At 26.4% G+C, this 10,952-nt stretch overlaps 2 pseudogenes across 2 annotated transcripts; both read right to left on the bottom strand. All coding sequences in view use genetic code 4, as the record gives it.

Annotated features, from left to right (window-relative positions):
• Positions 1 to 5,061: 5,061 nt before the first annotated feature.
• N7496_004519 lies at positions 5,062 to 5,367 on the bottom strand (annotated as a pseudogene). Its single transcript has 2 exons — positions 5,277 to 5,367; positions 5,062 to 5,189 (listed from the first exon to the last, which is right to left on the bottom strand). Coding segments are annotated over exons 1-2 (219 nt in total).
• Positions 5,368 to 5,602: 235 nt separating this feature from the next.
• N7496_004518 lies at positions 5,603 to 5,879 on the bottom strand (annotated as a pseudogene). Its single transcript has 2 exons — positions 5,812 to 5,879; positions 5,603 to 5,759 (listed from the first exon to the last, which is right to left on the bottom strand). Coding segments are annotated over exons 1-2 (225 nt in total).
• Positions 5,880 to 10,952: the final 5,073 nt, after the last annotated feature.

Genomic DNA, 10,952 nt, shown 5'->3' with positions numbered 1-10,952 from the left:
TTAAACCACCATATTTTCTAAAATCTTGATTATCAGCTACTGCGTGTATTACTGAACCAGCTCCTAAGAATAATAATGCTTTATAGAAAGCGTGATTTACTAAGTGGAATAATGCTAAATTATAACTTGATAAACCTATAGCTATTACCATCATACCTAATTGACTCATAGTAGAATAAGCAATAACTTTTTTAATATCTTGTTGGAATAATCCTATTAAAGAACTAAATACTGTTGTTATAGCACCTAATCATAAACATAATACTAATACAGTTGAACTATATTCTATTAATGGAGATGATCTCATTAATAAATAAACTCCAGCTGTAACCATAGTAGCTGCGTGTATTAAAGCAGATACTGGAGTAGGACCTTCCATGGCTTGAGGTAATCAAATATGTAAACCTACTTGTGAACTTTTAGCTGTAGCACCTATTAATAAACAGATACCTATTAAAGTTATAATATTTTCATTATAATAAGGAGCTAATGCAAATACTGTACTATAATCTATATTACCAAAAGATCATAAAATAGCAAACATACCTATAGTTAATAAACAATCACCTACTCTATTTGTTAATAAAGCTGATATAGAGCTTTGGTTTGCAGCTATTCTAGTAAATCAGAAATTTACTAATAAATATGAACAAACACCTACACCTTCTCAACCTACAAACATTATTAAATAATTATTACCTGTAACAAGTATAATCATCATGAATGTGAATAAACTTAAATAACTAAAGAATCTTTGGTTATGTGGGTCATGACTCATATAACTTATTGAGTAAATATGTACCAAACTAGATACTATTAATACTGGTATTAACATAGAAACTGTTAATGAGTCAAATCTGAAGTTTCATAATACATATAGTGATTCTACATCTACTCACCTTGCAACATTTATTGTTACAGGTATGTTATTAAATCCTACTTCAAAGAAAGCTATAATAGCTAAAATTGTTGTAGTAATTACTGAAGCACATGTTATAATATGTGCTCCACTTATTCCAACTTTTCTACCGAAAAAACCTGAAACGATTGAACCTAATAAAGGTAAAATTATCAATGTTAAATACATTATTTATACTGTATTGATATACTACCTCTTAATCTATAATATGCAACTAAAATACCTAAACCTATCGCAGATTCAGCACCCGCTATTGTTAAAATATAAACGGAAAATGTTTGTCCAAGAATATCATCAAAACTAAGTGAACTTATTAATATTAAAAATGTTACTGATAATAACATAATTTCTATTGATATTAACATTAGTATAATGTTTTTTCTATTAAGAACAAACCCTAATATCCCTATTAAAAACAAAAATATTGAAAATGTCATTAATTTAATAAAATTTAATTTGATTTATCTATCCTACAGAAATAAGTTACTTTTTATTAATAAAAAAAACTTACTCTTACCATATTACTAATAAAATTTATTATTAGTTATTAATCAATTAACTATACATTACTACATAAATCACATTTATAAGGTAAAATACTAAATACTAGTACACTTTATTTATATGTTTAGTTTAATATAAACGTGTATAAGACTTGAACTTATATATACGTGTCCGTAGCACGCTATTCTACCATTAAATTAACACGTTAATTTAACTAATAAGACAATAATACATATTATATATTAGTTAAATAAAAAAAAATTTTTTAATTTATCCTTCCATTTGATCTCTTAATCATAATAAGAAATCTCTTATTGAAACAGATTGTATAGCAATAGGCATAGAACTGTGAAGTATACCACAAATTTCTGAACATTGTCCAAAGAATGTTCCCGGACGATTTACATAAACAGAAGCTTGATTTAATCTACCTGGGTATGCATCAGCTTTAATACCTAATGAAGGGCAAGCATAAGAATGTATAACATCAGCAGCTGATATTACAAATCTTGTGTGTGTTAACTCAGGTATTATAACTCTATTATCTACTTCTAACATTCTAAATTGACCTTCTTCTAAATCACTTTCAGGTACTATATATGAATCAAATTCTATAAACTCATCATCTTCGTTAGTGAAATCTGGATATTGGTAACTTCAATATCATTGGTGACCTTCAGCATAAACAACTAATGATGGGTCCATTACTTCATCCATTAAGTATAATAATTTAAAAGATGGGAATGCTATTAATATTAATATAAATGCAGGTGTAATAGTTCAAATTAACTCTATTAAAGTACCGTGATTCATATATTTATGTGCTATAGGTGATCTTTTAGCTGCAAAATTTCTTATAATATTTGCCATCATTCATGTTACAGTAAATAAAATAATAGCTAAATAGAACATAATATTATTATGTAATTCTTCTATTCCTTCCATTTGTGGTGAAGCACTATCTTGGAAAAATAAACCTCATGGTGTTGGAGCATCCAATTGTAAATTTAAAAAATTAAAATTTAAATTCATTTTTTTTTTTCAGTTTTTGTTGTTATATTTTTCTCATTTAATGTTTTCTAAAGTTGCTACATATATAGCATTACTTATACTATAATAAAATGTATATATAATTATATACTTACATAAACCAAGAATATTAAAATATTCTTAGTGTATTACCCATACTAATAGATCAAAATTAGTATAAGTTAGATATAAAATTATTAAATTATAATAAATTTTTATATAAATAGTAATTATCTTTGTTAAACATAGAAAACACATATGTATTTTATATGTTAGATTAATCTAGAAATAATTCTTTTTTTGTTTATTTAGCTAAGAATTCTCTTCTTATTTTTTCTTTTCTGAACTCATCAAAATGCTCCTTATAGTATTTTTCATACATAAAAGGAGGATCTGCTTGATAATTCATAGCCACTTGTCTTTTATGAAACTCTATGTTTTTCATAAGAGTAGGCTTATCAAATATATAAGCTCTTGTACCATCTGGATAAGTTACAACACAATACCGACATTCCTCATAAAAATCTGAACACATATATGTTCATCTTATACCTCCCTCTTCATAAATCCGCATAGTCTTTGAGGCTAAGACAGTTGGAGTAGCTTCATGAAAAGTTTCAGGATAAACCCATCTACGCTTATCATTATCATAGTAACGATAAGCTGGAGTATGTGCATCAGGTTTACGTCTATATTTCATTTTGAATTCAAAATCTCTATTTCTAGAGTTTTCATTCTCAATTGTAGATTCTACACCTAAAGGGTTATTTCCTCCAGGCCCTGATGGTCCTGAGGGTCCTGATGGACCTGAGGGTCAGTTAGATTCAGCACCCATTGGTACATTTCTTGATGATCCCTCTCCAAAAGTATTTCCCTTTCCTCAGGGAACCATATTTTCATATACCGAATCAAATAATAAATCATTATAATAATTTATATTTAATTCATGTAATAACTCATAAATATACATAGAATTATCTTTAATTACACTACATATAATTAAAAACCCTAACATAAATCTATAAAGATATAATAATTTATATCAATAATTTGGATTTAAGTATATATTCCTATAATAATACAAAAGTATTATTCGTCTTGTAATAAAAAAAAAATTTACCTTCATCATCACCATGTACATATTTATTTGTTCAAATTATTAATATCTATTTAAATATTTATTTATATATTAAAGAATATCCTTTTCAAGATTTCTTATTAAAATTATATACTTGTCTACTTTCTATTTTTAAAGCATTTTTTCCTAACTCAAAAGCAAACCCTAAAGTTAACACTAGGAAAAATACTAACATTATCAATAAACCGTATATACCATTAGTATATGCACTTACTACATAAGGATATACTAATAAAATTTCTAAGTCAAATAATAAAAACAATAAAGCAAATATAAAAAAAGATATACTAAATTGTGTTCTATTTTGACCTAAAAAAGAATGAAAACCACATTCAAAAGCACTATCTTTTTCTTGATATGCATTATGTGGTGATAATATTAAATTAACTAATAACAATATTATTCCTAATACTGGTATTAATAATAAAAAAAAAGTTGTTGTTGTCATAAAAGAATCTATTAATATTTAATTAAAAAAAAAAATTATTTATTTAAACTTATTTATTATTTTAAATTTTAGAAAACAAACTTATAAATAGTTAGATTTACATCATAATAAACATATATATTTATATAAAACTTGTCTTCATATCTATGAAAAATTTTACAGAAGAAATTTAAATATATATAGTTTTTTAAGCTACATATAATAACAAGAAAGCCATCATTAAAGCAAATAAACCTGTTGCTTCAGCAAAGGCAAAACCTAATATTGCATAAGAAAACAATTGTCCTCTTAATGATGGATTTCTTGCAACACCTAGTATAAGTGCTCCAAATACAACACCTATTCCTACTCCTGCTCCTATTAAACCTGTAGTAGCTAAACCTGTTCCTATTATTTTTGCGGCTTGTAACATTTTAAATAATTATCAATCTTTTTACAGAACAATGCAAACAAAAAAATTTTACCTAAACATCACTAATCCCAATTTTTATCTCTAGGGCAGAGAGAATATAATATATATAAAAATATATTCTTTATATCTATATTGTGCATAGATATTATATATATATAAGACTAGTCTTATATATGTATAATACATAAATTTTTTAATCTTAATTAAGATTGTATTGGTAAACTAGCAAAAGCATGAGGTTTTGGTGGACTAGTTAAACATCACTCTAATGAACTATTATTTCTAGTGAAATAAACTTGGAATGTATCACTGAATAACTGTGGAGTTAATCAAGGATATCTTGATACAGCCTTACCTTCTGTTAATTGTTTGTAAATAATAGTTAAGAAATATCATGTAGCTACAACACTAACAATAGAACCAATACTACTTATTAAATTTCAACCATAGAAAGCATCAGGATAATCACTTATTCTTCTAGGCATACCTTGTAAACCTAAGAAGTGTTGTGGGAAGAATGTTAAATTTACACCAACAAATAAAATTCAGAAATGAACTTTAGCAGCAAATTGATCGTAACTTAAACCTAATATTTTAGGTATTCAGAAGTATCAACCACTGAATAATGCAAATACAGCACCCATAGATAATACATAGTGGAAGTGAGCAACAACATAGTAAGTATCATGGAATGCAACATCAAGTGAAGCATTTGCTAAAACAACTCCACTTAAACCACCTATAGTGAATAATATAACAAATCCTAAAGCAAATAACATAGGAGGTGTTAAATGTAAAGATCCACCATAACATGTAGCTAATCAACTGAATATTTTAATTCCTGTAGGTACTGCAATAATTAAAGTAGCAGCTGTAAAGTAAGCTCTAGTATCAACATCTAAACCAACTGTATACATGTGGTGACTTCAAACTATGAAACCTAATACACCAATAGATAACATAGCATAAACCATACCTAAATAACCAAATACATTTTTTCCAGATCCTGCAGCTATAACTGTACTAATTATACCAAATCCTGGTATAATTAAAATATAAACTTCAGGGTGTCCGAAGAATCAGAATAAGTGTTGGAATAAAATAGGATCACCTCCACCAGCTACTTCAAAGAATGAAGTATTAAAGTTTCTATCAGTTAATATCATAGTAATACCACCTGCTAATACTGGTAATGATAATAATAATAATACAGCTGTAATAATTACAGCTCATCCAAATAAAGCTAATTTGTGTAAACGTATACCTGGACTTCTCATATTTAATATTGTTGTTATGAAATTCATAGCACCTAACATACTACTTATACCACTTAAGTGTAAACCAAAAATAGCTAAATCAACACTTGGTCCACTGTGAGATTGTATACCTGATAATGGTGGGTATAATGTTCATCCTGTACCTGCTCCATTCTCTATTGTTGCTGAGAATATAAATAAGAATAAACTAGGCACTAATAATCAGAAACTTATATTATTTAATCTTGGGAATGCCATATCTGGACCACCTACTAATAATGGTAATAAAAAATTACCAAAACCACCGATTAAAGCTGGCATAACCATAAAGAAAATCATCATTATAGCATGAGCTGTTATTATACTATTATATAATTGGTTATCTGAAATATATTGTACCCCTGGTCCTGAAAGCTCTAATCTTATAAGTACTGAAAATGCTGTACCAATTAACCCTGAAAATAATGAAAACATTAAGTATAAAGTACCAATATCTTTTGCATTAGATGATAAAAATCATCTTTCTTGTCATTCAGTAGGTTGTTTAAATGTAAATACAGACCCTGTTTCTTCTTTATTTATAGTTAAAGATTTTAAATCAACAGTTGATGAAAAATCTCTTTTTTGTGTAACCTGATAAGAAATTTCACTATAATATCCGGTGGACAAAAAATAGTAAAACTAATTCTTCATTTTGAATAATATATACACATATATATTTGTATAATATATATAATATATATACATTATAATACAATTATACTATAAAATATACTTATCTCTGTAAGTATGTAAATATTTATTTAAAAACAATTGGCTGTATAATACTAACTATATATTATATAATATCAATTAATATCAAAAATATGAATTTATTTTATATGAATAACAATTTAACTATATTAATTTGTTAATTAGGGAGGATACCTAGACTCGAACTAGGATATACTATGCCACATACAGCCGTTCTACCATTGAACTATACCCACCTATAACTAAATTAATTGTTATTAATTTAAGTTACTTTTATCTTATGTAATTTTTAGCTATTTGCCTTAAAATATTTATATATACCACGTATCTAATTTCACAGCACGTAAAGTAACACGACCTTTATTATTTAAAAGTGTAATACCTAAATTATTAATTCTTAATTATTCGTAATATATACTATTTTGATACTATTTTAGCAATTTGTCTAACAAATCAACCATCCCATTTACTAGTATGTAAATATGTACGCTGTGTGTACTTTTCGTGTATTTTTTCTGAAACATTAAGATAAACTCTTAATTTTTCAGAATCTATACTTTGAAGGAAATCTTTACAACTAGTAAGTGATTTTATGTTATGTCTCTTAGCGATAATATCCATTTGTTCAACAGATAAATTAGCATAGTCATACTTTTTGTATAATAACTTATGATACCGATTAGCGTGAACTCTACTTAGCGTATCTAAATCCAAATTTAAATTTGGATTTTGAATATTTGCTTTGTTTAGCTCTCTAACCGTATCTTTATACATCTTTTTATCTAAAAGATGATTTCTAGGTATACCTGGTTGCTGTCCCGCATAAAATTCGTCTTTAACTGCTCGTGCATAAGTATTATAGTTTTTATTATTATTTTTAGCCGCATTATACGCTTTACCTGATCCTGAATATTTAGAAACATATTCCCGATTATTATCTCATCTACGCCTACGCCTAGATAACTTAATATCATCATCTTCACCATCATCACTATCACCAGAAGTATAATTACCTTCATCACTAGAAGAGCTACAATCTATATCATCACCAGAATCATATAGACCTACAGGAGATTCATTAAAATTAACTAATATTTTTTCTTGTCCATAGATACTAGAATAATAAATTATAGTTAATAATAATAATAATAATAATAATAAAACATATACAAAGATATCTAAAATATTGTAATTATACAATGAGATATCCATATCAAAGTAAAGATTGTTTATATTTGATAGATAGGGCATTTTAATTGATGATAATATATCTAAATTACTGTAAAGATTATATAAAATATAGTACATTTTTGATTATTTATTGATATTTTGATTATCTTTTTCTTTTTATGTAATCTAAAGGAAAATGATTCAAAAAAAAGCCGAGAGAGAAAATCGAATTCCCATTCTTAATTCATGAAATTAATGTTCTACCATTGAACTATATCGGCTGAAAGCATATACTTGTATATACTTTAGTTATGTGCTATACACATTAAATTATAGTGTATATACAAATACACACTATAATTTATTTTATGTTGGGGCGACTCGAACACCCAATAGTAAATACCAAAAATTTATGACTTACCGATTAGTCGACAACATAAAAAATTATAAATATGGGTAACAAGACTTGAACTTGTAAAGTAAAAAACTATTCCGTCCTAAGCGGAACCTGGTTACCAATTTCAGCATACCCATGTAACTATACTTTGCTCGAGATAAGACTTGAACTTACAACCTAATCAGCTTCAGTGATTCGCTCTACCAATTGAGCTTCTCAAGCTAATAATGTAAATATATCTGACTATTAACTAATAGTTACAAAGAAATAATAATAATTATTATTAAAACTAATAATAATATTATTGGAGTTATCAGGACTCGATCCTGAAATAACGATATGCAAAATCGCCGTTTTACCAGTTAAACTATAACCCCTAATATACCCGAGAAACGAGTCGAACGTTTACGGCTTGCGCCACTTAAGCTTAAATTAAGACTGTCTACCAATTCCAGCACTCGGATTATATAAGACTAAAATGACTTGAACATTTACTCAAACCATCATGAGTGGTTCGCTTTACCGATTAAGCTATAGTCTTTGGTTGCGGACTTAGGGGTTGCACCTAAATTTTATGGGCATGAGCCATATATGTTACTATTACATTAACCCGCATTTAAGAGATAGGTGACTTGAACACCTGACCTTTCGCGTGTAAAGCGACAGCTCTACCAACTGAGCTAATCTCTTTCAACCCAAGGGAGATTTGAACTCCCGCACTAACAGTGAAAATGTTATGTCTTAACCAGACTTGACCATTGGGTCTTTATGTAACATATATATACTATACCTATATTGTATATTATTTATATAGTATATTTAATGATATTATACCTATATTGCATATTATTTATAGATAAAAAATATCTATTTATATCTATATTGTATATTATACATTATACCTATATTGTATAATACCTATATTGTATATAATATATGTATATATATACAAACTATACTTATATTTAGAGTAGTATATATTGTATTAGCCTAATGCAAGTATCGCACTCACTTCTACCGATTACAAAACGGTTGCATTTCTTTTATGCTAAAAAGGCGTTATTAAATAAAATGATATGAAAAATAACTAGTATATTAATAATAATTAGTACTTTATATCTAAAAATGTTTTCATTCTTACAACTAAAGCCTATAAATTGTTTTAAACAATTAATCTCGTAGTGTTCTACTACGTATAAAAGTATCATAAAGTTTGCTTCGCGTTTAGATGCTTTCAACACTTATCTTTAACTGATGTAGCTTTCCTGCCATGCCTATGAGATCTAATGCTTAAGTATAAGCATTTAGTTATATTACAATGTAATATAAATCATAAACAACAGGTAAACCAGAGATCAATATACCCAACTCCTTTCGTACGAAGGGGCTATCTTTAATCTACTTTAAGTTCCTCTAGAAGATAGAAACCATACTGTCTCACGACGTATTAAACCCAGCTCATGTAGCTCTTTAATCGACGAACAGTCGAACCCTTCATGATTTCTGCATGCATGAGGATGAGCTAAGCCGACATCGAGGTGCCAAACCGCGCACTCAATTTGTACTCTCTTGCGCAAATTAGCCTGTTCAATTTATGTTATCATAAAAGATTTTTCTTTTATTTCCATTTTTCTCAAAACGGTTCAGACTATTTCATCATCTTTATTAACTAATTTTTGGGATGGAGAATTGATATTTAAATATTTTTATTTTAAGTACCACTTACTCAACCTTTAACTCCAAAAGCTCCAACACGTGAAGTAGAGTTTATTACAGTACGCTGTAAATTAGCTTTAAAATTACCTCTTAAAACTGGTGTTGAATAACCTTTAATAGAAGAATAAGCATTTTCTAAATTTCCTTTATATTTAGTTCTACGTTGAGATCTTGAAGCAGAAAAACGTCTAGTTAATCTACCTGCAGCTTCTAATCTTACACCTGATACTCTTTTATATTTTATATTATTTAATATAATTTTTTTCAGATATTTTGTATTTGTTTTATCTTGCTGCACTAAATTATTAGTATCTAAATTATTAATACTAAATAATTTCTTTGATTTTTCAACTAATTTAATATTTTTTATTTTTGCTTTTCTTATTAAAACTTTAAGGTATCTTAACACATTTCTTTTTTTCTTTAATTTTAATTCTAATGGTTGTGTATAAATATTACTATTAAAATAAAAATATTTTAAATTTATTATATTAAATTCAACATTTTTATTATAAATCTTTTTTATTAAATTTATTAAACCTTGTAAATATGAATTTTCAAATTTAGCTTTATTAATATAAAGTATTTGTTTATAATACACATAATATATTAATCTTTTTAAGCTTTTTTTATAAATCTATTATAATAAGTATTTTGTACTGAGTTTATATTTGAGTTATATTTTGGTAATACACTTGTTAACACTGTACTTTTTTCTTTTTGTTGATTTAATATACTTAAACCTACATTTCTTATTAATTTCAATTTTCTTATAAATCTAGCTTGTGAAAACAATATTGTGTATCTTTTTTTTAGTTTTAATAAATAATTAAGTTTTTGTTTATTATATACATATAATGTTATATTAACTTTATCATTAGTATGTTTAAATTCACCATCACTGATAAATATTCTATTAGTTGATATTTTTCTATATCTACGACGTAATCTTTCTTTTCTTAATAAAGATTCTAATTCTAAATGATATGAATTAAAATATCCTTTAATTAATTTCATAACAAATCTACTTTTAATAGGTATTAAACTTATAGCGTTTTTATTATAAGTATATACACTACTTTTTCAATTTCTTACTGCAGGAACTAAATCTTTATTATATTTAGTTACGTTAGAATTATTTAATGATTTTTTTTATATGTATTATTTAATTTTGATTTTATAATATTTAACATATTTATTTTGTATAGTA

This window comes from Penicillium cataractarum, mitochondrion (assembly GCF_028827025.1).
Source record: "Penicillium cataractarum strain IBT 29864 utg000003c mitochondrion, whole genome shotgun sequence".
NCBI lineage: Eukaryota > Fungi > Ascomycota > Eurotiomycetes > Eurotiales > Aspergillaceae > Penicillium > Penicillium cataractarum.
This window is presented reverse-complemented; position numbering and strand designations above follow the sequence as displayed.